At 41.0% G+C, this 20,297-nt stretch overlaps 1 protein-coding gene across 2 annotated transcripts; it reads left to right on the top strand.

Annotated features, from left to right (window-relative positions):
- Positions 1–24: 24 nt before the first annotated feature.
- LOC138971890 (N-terminal EF-hand calcium-binding protein 1-like) lies at positions 25–20,292 on the top strand. 2 transcript variants are annotated; one of them, XM_070344730.1, is made up of 13 exons: positions 25–83; positions 3,445–3,469; positions 3,839–3,947; positions 4,460–4,583; positions 5,910–6,046; positions 6,773–6,897; positions 7,449–7,478; positions 10,128–10,195; positions 10,681–10,734; positions 11,849–11,958; positions 12,942–13,019; positions 13,224–13,315; positions 14,372–20,292. In XM_070344730.1, exons 1-13 carry the CDS (start codon positions 30–32, stop codon positions 14,395–14,397), a joined length of 1,032 nt encoding a protein of 343 aa, XP_070200831.1. In that variant the 5' UTR covers positions 25–29; the 3' UTR covers positions 14,398–20,292. The 2 variants fall into 2 exon arrangements, with proteins under 2 accessions (XP_070200831.1, XP_070200838.1); XM_070344737.1 differs by lacking the exon at positions 7,449–7,478.
- Positions 20,293–20,297: the final 5 nt, after the last annotated feature.

Raw genomic sequence — 20,297 nt, 5'->3', positions numbered from 1 at the left:
GAAGTATCCCTTTGAGATTATCTGTGAAAATGGCGTCTGCAGAGATACCTGAGCAAGAGAAGGGGATGGCAATTTTCCTCGATGTGAGTGTTCAGAATGTGTTTTACAATGATTGGTGGTAATAAATATGTGAAGGGTGGCATTTTATACCTGGTAGAATATTGCATTATAATTGGATTGTCGGTTGATGGGCATAGTTAGTGAAAATGAGTCCCTTGTTTGTTTTTGTCAATTTAGAGCTTCTACTTCTCGTTCTACTGTACTGTAGTTATAGTCTGCCGAGTCCAGCTCCTCTGCCTTTCTGCCAGTAAGCAAACAACGATAACCTAGAACAAACATTCCTCATGTCTTTTTCGCGTAGTCTTGTCCACTGACTAGTTTGTTTTCTTTGTCACGTTCTGGTCACAAAAAAGTAAATTTTAAGGGGCTTAATTGCCTATTTCAGTATTTGGCTCACGTAAGTGTAGCCTATGCGATTGTAACTTTGTCTGTCTGTGCGTGCGTGCGTATGTGCGTGCGTGCGTGCGTGTGTATGTCTGTGGTAGAAACTCTAACATTTGAAGACGTCACATTACATTGACAACATTTGAAGACGTCACGAGAATTACATTGACGTCACATTATGACGTAAGAGGGTTAGACGTCACGCGAAGGAAGTACTGAAAGTCTCGGTCATTATTATTTTGAGCGGGCCGAGACTAGTTGGCAGTCGTGTCCCTGTAAGTAGGCTACATGCAGACAGACAGATCTAGATCTAGTGTCTCGCTTTCTTGCACAGTTTCACCTATAGATGCTCTTTCTGTGTGTGTGTGTGTGTGTGTGCAGGGCCGGACCCAGGGGGGGGTTCCAGGGGTTCCGGAACCCCACCCCTGGAAAAAGCATGTACCTTGCTTTGAGTGTTGTTTTTTTTTACTAGTTTTAGCACCTAAACAATGCTGCTCTTAACCCTCAAAACAAGGCCCAGAATGCACCAGATTGCACAGATTTTAACCGTTTTTCAAAAATTTAAAGCAGGCGCGCGCTTGTGGCTTCGCCACTTCGCTGATTTGCCCCCCCCCAAAAAGGAGGAACCCCCCCCCCTTACAACTCATTTGGTCCGGCCCTGTGTGTGTGTGTGTATGTGTGACGGAGTGATTGAGTTTGTGTTACTGTTTGTCGATTTCTTACGTGAGCCTTGATGGCTTCGCCTCTTGTTTGGACATGAATTGGTTTATACGATTCGAGTTTTACGCCCTCACGGCTTTTTGATGTATGCGTGTTTAGGTGGTATCAGCCATCTGCACTTATGGTAGAATGACCAAGATCTTTAACGTGCCATTGTGGTGACATGGGGGTGGGAGATGGATACCGTCTCTGGGTCTGCACATAAAGTTGACCTGTGTCCGTCCCGGCCCGGATTCGAACCAGCGACCTCTCGATCACAAGTCCAGTGCTCTACCACCTGAGCTACCCGGGCCCCCCGTTCTGTTCACACCAGAAAGAGGTGTACTTGTAATGTGGACTACACTTGTCGGAAGCGGTACGACTTGTCTCCGAAAAACCCTGAAAACCTCCGAAAACCCCCGAAAACCTCATCAGAAATAAAAAAATTCGTCCTTAGATCGTGTTTTGTTACATAGTTGTTTGCAATCATGACTTATATTTGCAACTTTCACAGTTCATGGCTTTATTTTCGTGTTTGTGCGAGGATTTACGAAGGAGCAAAAGCACTAATCACATGACGTCATCAATGCTTGTGCTTTCGAGTAACAAGAGTTACCTCCCTTGCATTGAAATTGTTGCATCGATTTCGTCGATTATCCGGCTCTCAACACAAATACAGGGTGACCCAAAAAAAAGAGTACCCAAACAAAACGTCATAAATTGAACAAAAATAAAGCAATCTTCATAAAATTTATTTACACACACAAGTAGCCTCTGCATGATTTGCACAGAAACTTTTAGCGTTCTAGCTTGTCTTTCAGGAAAGTTATGCTCATTCTACAGAACATGCTTCAAATGGCCTCCGCGCCGATTCAGGCAAACTTGAACTCACCGCGCAAAGTTATCAATCACCCGCACACACTCCTGTTGCAAGATTCAGCGAATGGTTGTTGTGATGGCTCGCTTGAGTTCTGCGATTGTCTGTGGGTTGTTCCTGTAGACGTTGTCTATCAGGAACCCCCAAAGATAGAAATCTGGGGGATTTAAATCCGGGGGAGGCCATTTGGAGCATGTTCTGTAGAATGAGCATAACTTTCCTGAAAGACAAGCTAGAACGCTAACATTTTCTGTTGAAATCATGCAGAGGCTACTTGTGTGTGTAAATAAATTTTATGAAGATTGCTTTATTTTTGTTCAATTTATGACGTTTTGTTTGGGTACTCTTTTTTTTGGGTCACCCTGTATAAGGGTGCATGTAGCATGAATCAGGCTTACTTTTCACAGGCATGTCCAATACTTCACTTTGAAGATAGATTTAGTTAGTCTAGATGGGGTTTTCGTTATTTGTTTTAGGTTTTCGGAGACAAATAGTACCCGTCAGAAGTTTAAAATAACTTGGATGTTCAGAGACTGCTCCAGTCAAGCATAAGCTTATAGAGCAGTATTGGCATTACCCGACAATTACCAGTATTTTACCGGTTGAAATGAGAAAATATCGGAACAAAATTGGCTGCCAGTATGACCTACCGGTTGATTTTTAGAACTACCGGGGGTTTTTTGCCGGTAAAACACAAAAAAAACCAGTACTCTGAGTTGGACTCTTACTGGTTCCAATGACCAGACTACCGGTTTTTTGGCTCACGAAGTGTAGCCTATGCGATCGTAACTTTGTCTGTCTGTGCGTTTGTGTGTATGTCTGTGGTAGAAACTTTAACATTTCCGAGTCTATGTGTGAGTGGTTATCCAAGACTATGGATAAAGCTCGCATAAGATTACGTCACGATCAAAAGTGTTTGACGTCAATTAATGCATCATGACGGCATGCCTCCCTGTAGTCTTTCTCTCTCGCGTGGTGTGTGTGGTCTCAGTCATTGTTATTTTGAGCGGGCCGAGACTATTTGGCAGTCGTGTCCCTGTAAGTAGGCTACATGCAGACAGACAGATCTAGATCTAGTGTCTCTCTTTCTTGCACAGTGTCACCTAAGCTTACTGTGTGTGTGGGTGTGTATGTGTGACGGAGTGATTGAGTTTGTGTTACTGTTTGTCTATTTCTTACGTGAGCCTTGAAGGCTTCGCCTCTTGTTTCTGGACTGTTTGCACTATAAAAGTTTGCATACCGGTTTGAAAAAATACTAGCGCCATCACTGGTACTGTGGTAGTGGTAGAGATGTTTGAGAGTGTACCGCTATGTGCTACAACACTAACGGCACAACATGATTGATTATTGTGAAATATCATGACATGGCTCAGAACGTGTAATATGATAAGCATTTAATCTAAATCTCTTTTGGTTATTTACAGGTTTTTCGGAGGGCAGATAAAAATGGTAAGTACTTCCTTGCTTTTTTAGCAGAGGTGGTTTTGTTTGCATATTGTGCGGGACTCTGTTTCTATAATTGTGCATTCATGTTTGTGTGTTAAATGTTATGTGTGTCTGTGACTTTGCAGAATTTTTAATTTCATCAACTATGTTTTGGTGATTAACAGTCACATATACTGGTGCACAAAAAGTTTCTCTATGCATATATTTAAGATTCCACAAATCTCCATATTGTGTTATTCAAAATGTAATATGTTGAATTTTAATGTCCAATGTTTTGTAAAGCGCCATGAGACTGTTATCTGGCGGTAAACAGCGCTATAGAAGAATGTTTTATTATTATTATTATTATTAATATTGCCTTCTTCACTTCAGATGATGGTTTCATCTCATGGGAGGAGTTTGTAGCGTTCTTTGCTGACGGGGTAATGGGCAAGGATGAACTGCAGGCTCTCTTCAACGAGATTGACACACACAATACACAGTGAGTAACACACACAATACAGAGTGAGTAACACACACAACGCACACACGATTCACAGTGAGTACAACACAATGCACAGTGAGTAACCTACACAATACAAAGTGAGTAAAACAGTAATTGAAATGCACAATTCACATGACCATGCATAGCGTTTGATATATATAATTATATGCACAATACACAGTAATGCACACAACCTAGGTGCACAGTGACTGACTGATACACACTGAGCGCATTCACAGTCTGTAACAAAGTACACCAAGACACTATACACAATGCATGAACACAGTGAGTCATACACAATCTACAACTTGGGTAATGTCTAAACTTTGATATGCAGAGAATGTCCCATCACAGCGAGTCGCGAACACAATACAGTAGGTCAACATTTGCAGGAATGTGTTTGTGGTAAAAAGATAATGTCACACTGTGAGTGAATGAGTGAGCGCCTTCTGGCTGATGACAAGCGTAGAGCTCTTGTTGCATCGTTTCTGTCTCTGTGTGCTTGCCAGTAACATTGACACTGGAGAGCTGTGTGAGTACTTTCGTCAACACCTGGGCGACTTCAAGGTAATCTTCGGTACCTGTGATGACCTCAACAAAAGTCTCACCAAAGTCCTCTACTCTACAGCCGAGGCGAGTGAATACATCAGCTTTTTACTTGCTAACCGGGGACGGAAGTGCACGAAGCGAAACTAGGTGTTGTCCAACTGGGTGGGAAGAAGCCGCGGGGTCTGAGCGGTTGTAATCAAAGCAAAACTCAAATTCAAACATTCTGACCTTGCAGATGCGTACTACCCATTTGAGTTGCACCCCGTTTTGCTTCGTGCACCTCAGCCCAACAGTAAATCCTTGACAGCAGTGGGGACCTAAGGGATAGTCTGAAATGACTGGGTGGCCGAGTGGTAACGCACTTGCGCTCGGAAGCGAGAGGTTGCGAGTTCGACCCTGGGTCAGGGCGTTAGCAATTTTCTCCCCCGTTTCCTAACCTAGGTAGTGGGTTCAAGTGCTAGTCTTTCGGATGAGACGAAAAACCGAGGTCCCTTCGTGTACACTACATTGGGGTGTGCACGTTAAAGATCCCATGATTGACAAAAGGGTCTTTCCTGGCAAAATTGTATAGGCATAGATAAAAAATGTCCACCAAAATACCAGTGTGACTTGGAATAATAGGCCGTGAAAAGTAGGATATGCGCCGAAATGGCTGCGATCTGCTGGCCGATGTGAATGCGTGATATATTGTGTAAAAAAATTCCATCTCACACGGCATAAATAAATCCCTGCGCCTTGAATATGTGCGCGATATAAATTGCATTAAAAAAAGATAAAAATAAAAAAAAATCCCTGCGCTTAGAACTGTACCCACGGAATACGCGCGATATAAGCCTCATATTGATTGAAATGTTTCTCACTACTCTTCTGCCCAGATAAGTTGGGTATAATCTGTTCATCAATTGCTCATCAAAGCATATCAGTGGTAAAGAGTTGAAAGGGGGAAAGGAACCCATACACAACTTAATGACCGAATGGGACATACCCGTGAAGTGGGATATAGCAAGGGGGGGCTTATTGAGATCTGTTGTTGTCATCATTTGGCCTCATGTTCCGGAGGCTCTTTTTACAGATACATCATACAGTGGCACCCCCCCCCCCCCCCCCCCCCCCCCCCCGTTAAAGACCTTCAATTTAAGACCTCCCTCTTTTTAAGACCTTCATGTATCAGTTGTGCTACCACTTCCTTGTCTGTTTTGCATACAGTGGAACCCCCCTTTTAAGACCTCCAAACATCTTAGGAAATCAGGTCTTGAACTGGAGGTAATTTTACAGAGGTTATGAACAGAAAATCTTTAAAAAAAAACAAGGTCTTAATAAGGTGGGAGGGAGTCTTAAAAGTGGGGTTCCACTGTACTGCAAAAATGCTGTTTCATTTTCTTGACGATTGCAATGACTTTGGTGTACCAGGCGTACAAGACGGCCAGTGGCACGGACAAGTTTGTCATGCGTTTCTTGATGCGGGAGGTCATCAACCAGATGTCGGCCCTGCAGCGCCCTCTGGAGTCTGCCTCCGACCATCTGGATGAACAGGGGCGTCAGGAAAGGTCAGTTTGACTCACTGTAATAAGGGGGTGGATGTTTGGGGGGGGGGGGGGGGGGGGGGCGTATTGAAGAAACGTATGCTTACTGTTTTAGATCTGTGTGGTACATGTGATGAAAACCACAACAGGGAGTAGAGCTATGTTGTGAAGAGACATCAATGGTGTGGACAACTTCTCAACCTGGGGTGTTATGCACGAATGGGGTGTACATGTTTAGGCTGCGTGTAAACAGCACGCACTGTCTACTGCGAGGTTCACAGAATGTTATTTTTGGCATGTGTCCAGGCAGAGGGACGGCCTTATACCAAGTAAAAGGCTGGTCACATCTGAGATTGTGAGCTTAATGGTTTACGCAGGAAGGAGTACGCCTTTAACGCTGCTCTTTGTCACCACAGTCTACTCTGGAGACAACAATTCAGTGATACATGTGATGCAAGGACACCGTCGGCACCAGCTAAAAGTGTCCCTACATCGCAGGTGACCTGTCATGACAGGTATATTTTGGTCAAGATGAAGGGACGACTGAAGGTGTCCTTTCTTTGGAGGTGTCCTCTCATTGGGGGGGGCCCACATCGAAGGCACCGCTGTATCCATGGTTGTTGCATAGGAAGTGTTAATGTTTATAATCGTTTACAGGCAGGCGGGGTGTGTCAAATAACATTTTCCATTTTTATGTAATACTTTATATAATATTATTATTGTTAAATGTGATGTACTGATTGTTGACAGAGGGGACATCTCCCCAATGGCGGCCGAAGATCTGTTCAAGAAAGGAGACGGTCCCAACATCATTCCGGGTCGGATTGTTCGCCGGGCCAAGCGACAAGTCAGCTCCCAGAGCAACGCCTCAGATGGTCAGTGTGTTATGCATGTGATTGTGTGTGTGTTTATGCGTGTGTGTGTGTTTAATAGTGTGCATGGTTGTGGGAATGTGTGTTGATTAACCAGAGTGAAAACAAGTTTGTGTGCATCATGTTTCTTTCAGTCATTTCTTGAATCATTTGATCTCATAGTCAAGCTGTTTAGATAGAGTGGGTGTGCAAAGCATGGGTGTCTGCAGTCTTGTAATACATGTCCTGATATGGAAGTGCTGAAAGTTAGAAAGATGTGGATTGTAAAATAAGATTAGCAAATGTTTCAGTATTGGTAGCTTTATTTTGCCAAAACCTGTCTTTTTTCTGTTTTTGCTGTCTTTAGTCTAAGAAGTGTTGTTACAAGGCTATTAAAGATGGTAATCATTTGTGTGTAGAAAACCATAAAACTAGAATGTAAGTTAAGTGTGTGAGAATGTGTGTGCATGTATGTGTGTGTTTTGAATGTGAGTGAGTTTGTGCGTGTGTGTTGGGGTGTGTGTGTCAGTATGTGTTTGCCTGCTTCATTGTCAATGTTGTCATTATCATTGCAGCGTTTGAACAGGTTGATTACATTCCTGCAGGTATTCCCCTCATTTAATTCTGATCATTTGTTTTTTGTACTTGTAGTTGTTTGTTTTTGTTTGGCTGTGGGCTTTGGATGTGCTCAGAAACAAGTCACTTCAAGACACTTGAACAATCAGTACACTATGCAGCTTATTGAGATATTTTTTGTCATCAATTGGCGTCATGTTCTGGGGGCTCTTTTTACAGATACATCATACAGTGGAACCCACTTTAAAGACCTTCAATTTATAATGCTGCGTCGCTCACAAGAAATAACGGTTTTAGGTGTTACGAAAAAAAGAACAGGGCCTGAGTACGGTGATAAATACAAGACTTATTTTACAACCATTTCAAAAAATACATACATCCCCCGTGGCTGCCCGTATAATGAAATCAATTTTCTCGTGTTTTGAACTTGCCAGTGTCACAGCACAGAGCAGAGTCCGTCCCGCACTTTGCCACCCAAACACCCGCACAACGCAACATTTTCACGAGAAAAACACGTTTATTTGTTTGCTTTGTCTGTATTACACATTTTTATTTACATTTACCACTGACACACCAAAATTGTATACTTAAGTTTGCAAGTGAATCGTTATCATACAAAATAACGTTTTCACGAGTCGAACGGAAATCTCAGAGATCGTCTGCTTCTCAACTGTTTCGCGCAAATCGTGTAATATCTATTTTTGCAGAAACCTCCCGAAGAAATGCAATCTCAGCGGCTTCCACCTGCAACATCGCACAGAACCAGCGCCCTTCCATTATTAAGACTTCCCCCTTTTTAAGACCTTCAGATGTTCTGTTCATGACCTCTGTAAATTTACCTCCATTTTAATACTCTTTCCTTTTTTAAGACCTGAATAAGATTTTCCAAAATTTAATGAAGTCTTTAAAAGGGGTGGGGGTCCACTGTTCTTGAAGCTTAATTACGAGAAATGATGCACCTAACACCAAATGTTGTACATTGATTTAACATGTCTCCACACACCCCCCCCCCCCCCCCCGCCCCACTCCCTTGCACGCAGTCTTTCAAAATACACACAGCTACTAAGTTGCACATTTAGTTCAACGCATCTATTTTTTGGGTTTTATTGATATTGTTCTGTTCTAACTGCATGATTTGTGTTTGTTTTCTAGTATTAAAATTTCTCATATATTTTCTACTTATACCTGTGAAGAATTTTTATATCCTTTCAGTTAAAAATCTTTCTTTTCTTGTTAATGAGTTTAATAAATTTAGCATGGAATGTCAGGCGTGGGTAACATCTGGTAAAAATTATGTCTGTGGACATTTTGTGTTTGGCGTCCTACCTGCTTTAGAGGGAAACATGTTTGGGTTACAGAGTGTCACTGCACGATGAGAGACACAAAGATAGCAACAGCGCGCACATAGAAACAGAACGTAGCAGCTGTAGAAAATGTAGGACAATACATACCACTTTCTTAAAGAGAAATTTGGTACAGTGGAACCACCCTTTTAATACCCACCAATTTAAGACCAAGAGTTCTTCCCTCTCAAAACCCTGTTTTCTCAGATTTTCTGTTCATAACCTCTGTAAATTGATCTCCATTTTAAGACTCCCTCCCTTTTAAGATGATGTTTGGGGTGATCAAGATAGGCCATCTTTACAAATTTAAGCTTTTAGACTTCTGTGTTTGGTATGAAAGAAAAAACTTACTTTGTTTTTCTGCTGCTTGAGTGTTTGTTTGTTGTGTCTAGACGGAGTCAATGGCCTATTTCACTTTTAACTGCTTGCCGTCTACAGTTGTTGAATAGTTCAAATGAAAGTTTAATTGATGTGATTTGATTCAGTCTCCCAATCAATAACTGGCTTAAATTGCAACCACTAAGGGATGGGGGTGGGGAGCAAGCGTGGGTGTATACGATGGAACCCCCCTTTTAATTAAGACCCCCAAGTTAAGACTTCACCCTTTAAAGACCCTGTTTTCTTCTTCTTCTTCCTTCTTCTTCTTCTTCTTCTTCTTCTTCTTCTTCTTCTTCTTCTTCTTCTTCTCCTCCTCCTCCTCCTCCTCCTGCTCCTCCTGCTCCTCCTGCTCCTCCTTCTTCTCCTTCTTCTTCTTCTTCTTCTTCTTCTTCTTCTTCTTCTTCTTCTTCGTTCATGGGCTTAGACTCCCACGTTCACTCATGTTTATAGCACGAGTGGATTTTTACGTGTATGACCGTTTTTACCCCGCCATCCAGGCAGCATACGCCGATTTCGGGGGAGGCATGCTGGGTATTTTCGTGTTTCTATATCCCACCGAACTCTGACATGGATTACAGAATCTTTTCCGTGCGCACTTGGTCTTGTGCTTGCGTGTACACACGAAGGGGGTTAAGTCACTAGCAGGTCTGCACATAAGTTGACCTGGAAGATCGGAAAAATCTCCACTCTTAACCCACCAGGCAGCAGCGACCGGGATTCGAACTCACGACCTCCCGATTAGGAGGCCGACGTCTTACCACCACACCACTGCGCCCCTCACCCTGTTTTCTAAGATTTCTTTTCATAACCTCTGTAAATTTACCCCTGTTTTAAGACTCCCTCCTTTTTAAGACCTGAATTTCTCAGATTTTTAGAGGCCTCGAAAAAGGGGTTCCATGGTAACTTTAATCCCAGGATGATTGTGGTCAGTGACAGAGCGCTGTGTGTTGCGTGCAGGGTGCAGCCCCGCGGTCAGTGTCCAGGTGGAACGTCTGGCCAGCCTGCTGGACCGGCTGGAAACCAAGGTAGGTCATTATGGTGCACTGCCACACTACACGGACCTGGCAATCTGCCCTGTTTTTCTAGATGTTATGCAGCATTGTGTTGACTCAGTAGACCAAATTAAATAGCAGAAGGTTTCAAGCAGAAGGAATGTGCATGTGTATCTCATCTAAAGTCAGGGTAAAAACTGGGAACATGCCCCTAATGGCTTTGCGGTGAGGGCGTAAAATTTTAATTTTTCAATGTGCATGGTGCACTCCAAATGTTGCATGTCTAGCTGCATTTTTTTTTTCTAATTGTCTCATGAAGCAGGCTAGATAACTTTCCTGATGTAAACAGCTGTTCAGTTGATCGATATGTAGTCTTTGATGTACCATTTTGCTAAAAGAACTGTTCTAAAGCCATGTTCATGTTGTCTAAATCAATCTGGTGTTATAAAATGGAATCCTAGTTAGAGTGGCGAAATGCATGTGGATCGATGCGTACAAATAACTGTGTTGACTTGCAGGTGGAGTTTGACAACTTTCGGGACGAAGAGGTGGTGATGGGGGAGGACCAGACAGTGAGTGTGACACTGCGTGTCCTTTTTGATTCACTGCGTGTCCTTTTTGATTCACTGCATGTCCTTTTTGATTCACTGCATGTCCTTTTTGATTCACTGCGTGTCCTTTTGACTCACCGAGCAATAAGGATAAGGATAAAAAGTTTAAGCCCTGAGAGAGATGTGTGAGAGTTCTGAACTGACAGAACTAGTGAGTACGTACATTATGTATCAATTCAATTTAAGTTAAATACAACTTTATTGTCTGAATGTAAAACATGCAGAGAATTGTCTTCTGGCTCGTATACACAAGTAAAATCACAGTCCTTACATAAGAATCACAAGCTTGATACATGTAACAAATCATGCACCTCTGCACACATAATCTAAATCCACACACATCCACGCCAACACCCTCCCATATGATAGGATGCAGTGTTGAATGGGTGCAAAGCTTCAGAAAGAGTACAGTGGAACCCCCCCCCCCCCCCCCCCACCTCTAATTTAAGACTCCCTCCCTTTTGAGACCCTGTTTTCTCAGACTTTCTGAGCATAACCTCTTTAAATTTAACCCCATTTTAAGATGCCCTCCTTTTTTTCACAACTGATTTTCTCAGATTAGTGAAGGTCTTTAAAGGCTGCCATATTTGTAGCGTTCATTAATTAATTCATATTGTTTACATGTGCCAATAATGTTATAAAACTGTACCTAAGGGGATATAATAACGATTGGCTGTAGCTTTCGAACACAGAAAAAATTATTTCAGTATTGCAAAGTGGTGTTGATAGTGTCGAATGTAAACAGAACAGTCTCAAACGCCATCTTTGGTTTGCGAAACGTCAGGAAGTGACGTCAACGGTCTAAAAATAGCCCAAGTCCTGGAGAACTGTTGCTAAACAATGCAATAAGAATTAATTATTTCTCGTAATTGGTAAGGACTTCAAACCTAAAACTTTGCAGGAAGCTTAATTTATAAATCCCCGCAACGATGGGAAAAGCCCTGGAAGTAATTAAACTAATTAAATAGGACTATGTCAGCCTTCAAAGGGAGGTTTTTCTGTAACAGTATGTTCATTGTGTGATGGAATGCAGTGTTGAATGGGTGAAAAGCTAAACACTATCAGCGTGTTTCAGGTGCTGCTGGTTCAAAGGGAGTTCAAGCTGAAGGAAGACAAGGTGGAGGAGTTCAGAGCCTTGCTGCGTAGCTACGTCGATGTCACGCAGGGATTCAACGGCTGCCTCAAGTAAGACAGCTCACCTGCTTCTTCCAGAGACAGATTTTCTGAATGTTATGTCTTTGGTGACATAGTTGTTTAGTTAGAATGTTTGTATTAGTCATTTAGTGAGTGTTCAATGTTAAGCATCTTCAAACAGACACACAAGGTATACACTTTGATTTGTGAGAATGTGTGCACTCTCACTTCGTTCAGGTGTATCAAGTGATGCGCGTTGTGTAATTGTTTCTTTAGGCACACTCCTGAAATCATATTAATGAGGAGGGGATTGCTGAAATAGTGTTTAACAGTGTGAAGGGATAGAGAGATCAGCATCTTGGGTTTTTTCTGTGCTGTCATGTTTTTGAAAAATTTGTGTCTGTTAGTCCATGGTCTGTGGAATAGAAGTAAAGTGTTGGTATGAGTTATGTCTAATAGGAATATGCTCACTGTTAGTAAATGATAACGGACATGTTGAGGAAATGGATATCAACATGAGCCGACAGTCAGCATATTAGAAATAACGGTTTTATTACATGTACCGGTTTTATTTCGACCAAAGTAGAATTCAAACCATTTTGCGACTCCTGAGAGAATAGCCGTAAAGGGGACAGGATTGAATCGAGGCTGGTGTGACCTTAATCACGTGACCTCATGCAGCTAATTACTCACCTGACCTCATGAATATTAACAGCTGAAAAGTTCTCACACAGCAATCACACACCAAGTTCAGCAAGCCTTTTGCTAAAAGGACAGATTCAGAATCAACATCAGACAGTTAGAAAATAATGTAAAACTACATTTGACGTAACTTAAATTTATAGTTAAAAATATGAAGAATAGAATCATTCTCCCTAGTATTGTTAATTCAAGGTCTTTCTTTGCTTTAGAGTGATCAACCAAAAGGGTCCCGGTCTGACCGTTATAACATTTAGAGGGTCAACTAGAATCGGTCCTGATTGGTCCAATAGTAATTTGGTGCATTAAAATGGTGATAATGTTGCATGTTGCAGCATCAGTGTCAGGGACCTAAGAGACTCCAACACCTTCATCATCTATGAGGTGTGGAAGACAGAAAACGAGTACATCCAGTAAGTTTCTTTGCTTTGAAGTCCTTTCTTTTTTGTCTGTGTGTGTGCGTGCGTGCATGAGTGCGTGTGTCAAAAAGTAAACGTTACAATAATGAACTAACCTTTCTTGTTTTTGGATTGTGTGTTACATTCAGCACTGAGATGATGGATGTGAGGGGGTGCTGTAGTCCATACAGAGATGTGACGTGTAAGTTTGTATTGCAGTAACTGTGACAGTGCTGCCACACGGAAGCTGGTAGAGTGCTCGGCTGAACTGCTGGTGACACCTGAAACTGTGCACTCCATGAAAATACCAGGTAACTCCCCTTAATTGACAATTGTCTGCTGTTTGCTTTCACGTCTATTTGGCTGACAGGAATACTTCCATTTGCAAACCCCACCCCCCCTCCCCATATTCACCGCCTAGACGTTCATAGGTGGTAAAAGTCACCGAGACTGTAACTTTATTGCCCTACTTCTGACAATATGAACTGCTGTGTTACTGACTTATTGCCTTTCTGCTTTTTGTGTTGAAATTGTAATTACAGGAATAAAATGATGCAGGGTTGTTTTTTTCCCGCTCTAGTGTATGTGCACTGCTCCCTGCTTTACTTATAAAGTGTATATCAACAAGATGATTGAATCCAAGTACTTATGTTTCATTGAAAAAACCTTAAATGAAATTGGTCTCTCTGGCCTTTGGACTTCTCAAGAAAATATTCAATACTCAAGCACATGGTTTAAAAAGAAAGTAAAAAGAAGCTTATATATCCATAAATGGTTTACAGAAATTGGAACAAAAAATATGTTTTGGAATTATCGAATGTTCAAAGATATTTTTGCATGTGAAGACTACGTCACAACCCTGCCATATCAGCAATGTGTTTCAATGATGAAGTTTAGAACATTAAACAACAATTTGCCTGTACAGAAAGAACGTTATCTTAACATCCCGAGGTCAGAAAGAACTTGCACCAAATGTGTATCGCATGACATAGGTGATGAATTCCATTATTTATTTGTCTGTGATTTTTTCAAAGAAGAAAGAGCTGAGTTGTTACCACCTTACTATTGGAAAAAACCTAATGCACTTAAATTCAAAAAGTTGTTTGCTACTAAGAAAAAGAAATTGCTAAAGAATATTTTGGACTTTACTAATAGAATTTGTAACAGTTTTTCATAATTTTGTTTATTTTTTATTTATTTATTTTTTTATTTATTTATTATATTAGCATATATCATGATTGTATTGATTGTATTTATTGTTCAAAATGCCCCCATGGGTTATGGACTAATAAACTTGAACTTGAACTTGAACTTGATTGTTTGTGGCTGTGCATGTGTATTCACTGGTTGTGCTGTGTTTGTTTCAGCCACCTGGTGGAAACGCAAGAACTGAGGGATGTGTTCGGACAGTGGTCAGCTGTAGTGTTGCAGGATAAAGTCCAGAATTACAGCCAGGACACAATGCTCTGCTGTGTGGTGTGGTTATAGTACACAGTGCTCAGTGGTAGAGACAGTTCTCTTTTGACTACAAGGGACATGTTGCTGAACAACAAAATGTAGGCGCAGCACACAGCAGTCATTGTCCAGCAACAAATGCTGTTCTCTCCATTCTATGCAGGACATGATGCTCAACTACAATTAAAACACAGTCACTGGATATAACATTCTTTGTGTAGCACCAAGCACTTCCCTGTATCTATATGGCACATGCTACTCAACAACAATGCCGGCACAGCACTTTTTTTTACCAACTACACCAGCTGGTCCCTTCACAAAATACTGCATCACATACAGAGGTACCTGCGATGAAATGACACCCTTGGGACCAGTCAAAAGTGTCCCTACATTGCAGGTGGCCTTTCATGACAGGTACACTTTGGTGTAGAAACAAGTCGCGTAAGGCAAAATTACTATATTTAGTCAAGCTGTGGAACTCACAGAATGAAACTGAACGCACTGCATTTTTTCACAATGACCGTAGTCCGCTGCTAGTGCAAAAGGCAGTGAAAGGGACAAGCCTGTTTAGCGCGGTAGCGGTTGCGCTGTGCTGCATAGCACGCTTTACTGTACCTCTCTTTGTTTTAACTTTCTGAGCGTGTTTTTAATCCAAGCATATCATATCTATATGTTTTTGGAATCAGGAACCGACAAGGAATAAGATGAACTTGTTTTTAAAACGATTTCGGAAATTTGATTTTAATCATAATTTTTATTTTCAGAGCTTGTCTTTTATCCGAATATAATCCGAATATAACATATTTATATGTTTTTGGCATCAGAACATGTTAAAGAATAAAATAAAAGTAATATTTGATCGTTTTATTAAAAAAATAATTTTAATTACAATTTTCAGATTTTTAATGACCAAAGTCATTAATTAATTTTTAAGCCTCCATGCTGAAATGCAATACCGAATCCCGGCCTTCGTCGAAGATTGCTTGGCCAAAATTTCAATCACTTTGATTGAAAAATGAAGGTGTGACAGTGCCGCCTCAACTTTTACAAAAAGCCGGATATGACGTCGTCAAAGACATTTATCGAAAAAATGAAAAAAACGTCTGGGGATATCATACCCAGGAACTCTCATGTCAAATTTCATAAAGATCGGTCCAGTAGTTTACTCTGAATCGCTCTACACACTCACAGACACACACACACACACACACAGACACACATACACCACGACCCTCGTCTCGATTCCCCCTCTATGTTAAAACATTTATTCAAAACTTGACTAAATGTAAAAAGGACAAGAGAAGGTGTCCTTTTAAAGGAGGTGTCCTCTCATCAGAGGGTCCACACATCTCGGGTCCCGCTGTAACTACAAAGTGTGATCCCTGTACACAGCACCCGTTGTCAAGCTACACATTTACTTCTCACCTTTACACAAGACATGTTGCTCAGCTACAAATCAGGCTTACTAGACGTGGCGCTTTTTGCCCACCTACACAGATTGGTCTTATAGCTCAGCATTGCTTGACATGACCTGGTTACTTAAACACTAGACATCTTGCTCCGCTACACAGATTGGTCGGTCTACTCTACACCGATTGGTCTGTCTACTCTACACCGATTGGTCTGTCTACTCTACACAGGCTATGGTGCTCATCAGCCAAGTGTATTGACACCACTCAGCCAGTGCACTGCTCACCATTCGCTCACATCACAGCACTGCAACACATGCACAAAACGTCCTACTCGGAGAAGGCAGGAAAAAACGCCAGAAAAGAAAGAAAGATGGTGAACATTCAGAAGGACAGACTATTGATACCAACTGACCAGTGTCGGACACACCGTGATGGTCAACATCCACTTCCACAGTCCACCCCTCTTCCCCCCACTCCACCACCACTGTACTCCACACACCCCCCCCCCCCCTCCATCCCTAGCTTTTACCTTTGTTTCACTCAGTATTCTTCACTTTATATCTCATCACTGGTTCTGGTAGGTGTGATGATAGTGGTGGTGGTTAACAGTTAATGCTGATTAGTATTTTGAAAACTGTTTATGATGATGATGATGATGATAGTTGTTGTTTCATCACTGTAAGTGTCTTTATGATTATTATGGTATGTGTCCTTTTGTTAAGTCACTCTATGTGTCTTTTTGTTAAGTTACTGCACATGTTTATTTTGTTAAGTTACTGTATTTTTGTTAAGTCAATTGATGTATGTGTCTTTTTGTTAAGTCACTGTATGTGTCTTTTTGTTAAGTCTTCTTCTTCTTTTTCTGTGTTTGTGGGCTGAAACTCCCACGTACACTCGTGTTTTTTGCACGAGTGGAATTTTACGCGTATGACCGTTTTTTACCCCGCCATTTAGGCAGCCATACGCCGTTTTCGGAGGAAGCATGCTGGGTATTTTCGTGTTTCTATAACCCACCGAACTCTGACATGGATTACAGGATCTTTTTCGTGCGCACTTGGTCTTGTGCTTGCGTGTACACACGGGGGGGTGTTGGGACATCGAGGAGAGTCTGCACACAAAGTTGACTCTGAGAAATAAATCTCTCGCCGAACGTGGGGACGAACTCACGCTGACAGCGGCCAACTGGATACAAATCCAGCGCGCTACCGGACTGAGCTACATCCCCGCCCTTTGTTAAGTCAATATATGTCTTTTTGTTAAGTCAATCAATGTATGTCTTTTTGTTAAGTCACTGTATGGGTCTTTTTGTTAAGTCACTGTATGGGTCTTTTTGTTTATCACTGTATGTGTCTTTTTCTCTGCTTCTGGTCTTGCCATTGGCGTACACAGCTACCTTGTTACCATGCAGCTGGTTGACTGATACAGTCGAACCTGTCTATAACGACCAACCAAGGGACAAAACAAAAGTGGCCCTTATAGACAGGTGATCGTTATGATAAGGTGAATCATATAGGAAAGAACCTCAACGGGTTTCTCTTGGGGTGGTGGTTATGAAGAGGTGGTCGCCAGGGCAGGTTTGACTATCAGATATTTCATTCTTGTATCTGTGTGCCTGTCATGCTTCTTACAACAACAGACTGCTGGTTTAAGGATTAAACTTATGATAACGTATGACATGTTTATTTTGTAACTTGCACTCAACAAGTGCTTTTGGCTTGCTGTCTTTTTTCATGAGTTTATTATTTACCTTTTTTTTTCTTCTCATGTAAACAGAACAACCAAATCAAAATGCCTTATGATTTACGCATCGTGCATGATCTGCATCTTGAACAGAATTGTTTATATTATGTGTTTGTATTATGTATTTCAAAGTCTTTGTTAGGCGCTTGGAAGTATTGTAGGATTTGTGTCATAAAACTATCATTTTATTATTATTAAATAACAAAGAATTGTACATGTATAAGACAGACTCAATAATTGCAGTGCCAAATACCAAAGCAAAAGTCCTCAGAGATTTCATATCTTCATCGTTGTTAATTTTAACCTCATTAACATGTATGTTTTGTTTATAATGTAAATGATTAAACAAAATTAATAAGTTATACCTGCTCTGTACTTAATCAATGTAGCGGAACAATAGAACTGTGTGCGATTCATGTGTAGCTGCAGATAATGCAGTATTTAGAGTGTGCAGATCTAAATCATGGCACATGTATTTTATCTGTGATGTTCATGCTCCTGTTTGTAGAACTCTTGTGCTTTGGAATTTCAGCATTAAGACACCTGAATGAAGTTGATCACCAGAACAACAACTACAAGTACAAGTGGACATGCCTCTGATCAAAAGTTTACATTTTTACATTAAAAACAAAATATGAACAGCTACATTTTTTACTCTAAGAATGAGGAACTGGACTGGTTATCTGACAGCTTTCTGTATCGTACATTTGATTGAGGACAGAGTCCGAGTCACAAGGTGCATGTCGAACAAAATAAGTTGTACAGAACCAATGTCCAGTCTGCCGGTAGTAATGTTGTAGCGAGGTTGCTGTGTCTTGACAGTAACTGACATGTCATCCCCTGGAAAAAATGTGTAAGTGTGCTTATGACGAAGACGCTGTTACACTTGGTATTACACTTAAGCATTTGTTGTACATGGTTGGACATGTATCCTCGTGTTTACTTAACGTGTACCTAAAGTTCACATAGTGTCTGGCTAAGGTTTTTATGTCGGGTTTAGTTTATGTAGCATTTTCTGACTTCTATCACTTTTGCATTGCAATTGCATTTTTTTGCTTTTTCGGGAATCAGCATTGCTATCTTTGAAAAACACAAATTAACTCCTGGTGCTGCTAACTACAGTAGTCCCCACACTTTTCTCAAGCTGAGACTTGTTTTATCCTCTTGTAGTGTGTGTGCTGTGTTTAAAATACAGTGGAAGCCCCTTTTAAGACTCCCTCTCTCGTAGGACCCTGTTTTCTAACATTTTCTGTTCAGAACCTCTGTTAAATTACCCCCATTTTATGACTCCCCTCCCCAGCATGTCGTAAGAGGCGACTAACGGATTCTGTTTCTCCTTTTACCCTTGTTAAGTGTTTCTTGTATAGAATATAGTCAATGTTTGTAAAGATTTTTGTCAAGCAGTATGTAAGAAATGTTAAGTCCTTTGTACTGGAAACTTGCATTCTCCCAGTAAGGTAATATATTGTACTACGTTGCAAGCCCCTGGAGCAATTTTTTTATTAGTGCTTTTGTGAACAAGAAGCAATTAACAAGTGGCTCTATCCCATCTCCCCCCTTTCCCCGTCGCGATATAACCTTCGTGGTTGAAAACGACGTTAAACACCAAATAAAGAAAGAATGTTCAGAACCTCTGTTAATTTACCCCCATTTTATGACTCCCTCCTGTTTAAGACCTGATTTTCTCAGATTTTTTTAGGTTTCAAAAGGGGGGGTTTCACTGTAATGATTGTATTGATTTAATTGTCTTTTTTTGCTAATACAACACATGTTATTTGTGTACAGCAAGTGTCATGGGATGTAGAGTGTGTGTACCCTGCTCCAGTATTAGCACGTGTCTGTCGCACAGTCATCCACTTGATTGGATTTGCAGGGAAGGCACAGCACACTGTGAGCAGGACAAGGAATGAAATCAAACGGTTGTATATCCCACATTCCCCACACCTTTGAATGCTGTATACTGTTCATTTAATGAAATTTCTTTTGTTTCAAAACTGTTCGAATACATGCAGTTTCTCTTCTTGTCACACACACAAGTCTGTCTAATGTCATGTCAGTGGTGCTACTGCAGAAAACTTGTTTTTGAATCAAGATTTTCATCATTTTTGGCGCACATGCAATTGTTTTTAATTAATCACTTTTCTTACATTTTACAGGAAACCCTAGATGCTCTTTTTGTAGGGCTGCATATATGGTACTGCTGGCAGACATAGAACATGATTAATTGTAATACAATTATAAACAACATGCACAGTGTCATACTTCCCTCGGAGTTTCAAGTCTTGAAATTCTGTTGCACGCCTGTAAGTGTAATTGATGCTTTACCCTGAACACATTTGTTTTCAGACCACACAGCTGAATTCTCAGAAATGTTTCTCAGATTCTTTCATTACTCAAAATAGCGAAATTAGTTTAATTTTATTAATTCTCTTTGATTTCTCAAAATGGCTTAATCTGCAGCCCTTGTGAACTCTGTGTAAGCAAAGTGAAGTTTTTCCATGGAAGATGTTTTAGCCACACAAGTAGATTCAGTCCCAGATGCAGTCTTCATGCCAGTCCCCGCTACCTTTTTATTTGCTTTATGCTTACTGTCACTGTCAGACATCAGTATTGTTACACGTTATCCATCTTGTTATACAAACGCACATTGTTAACACAGGCAATAAAATGTGTCTAGAACATTTTG

This window comes from Littorina saxatilis, linkage group LG1 (genome assembly GCF_037325665.1).
Source record: "Littorina saxatilis isolate snail1 linkage group LG1, US_GU_Lsax_2.0, whole genome shotgun sequence".
NCBI lineage: Eukaryota > Metazoa > Mollusca > Gastropoda > Littorinimorpha > Littorinidae > Littorina > Littorina saxatilis.
The sequence above is the reverse complement of the archived record's forward strand: the minus strand, read 5'-3'. Positions and strand labels throughout refer to the sequence as shown.

Bases quoted from the DNA above. Each gene is read 5' to 3' on its own strand.
- LOC138971890 (XM_070344730.1), top strand. From the start codon at position 30: ATGGCGTCTGCAGAGATACCTGAGCAAGAGAAGGGGATGGCAATTTTC. The intron at 4,584-5,909 runs GCGAGTGAATAC...TTGGTGTACCAG, and splicing joins TCCTCTACTCTACAGCCGAG to GCGTACAAGACGGCCAGTGG. The intron at 7,479-10,127 runs GTATTCCCCTCA...TGTTGCGTGCAG, and splicing joins GGTTGATTACATTCCTGCAG to GGTGCAGCCCCGCGGTCAGT.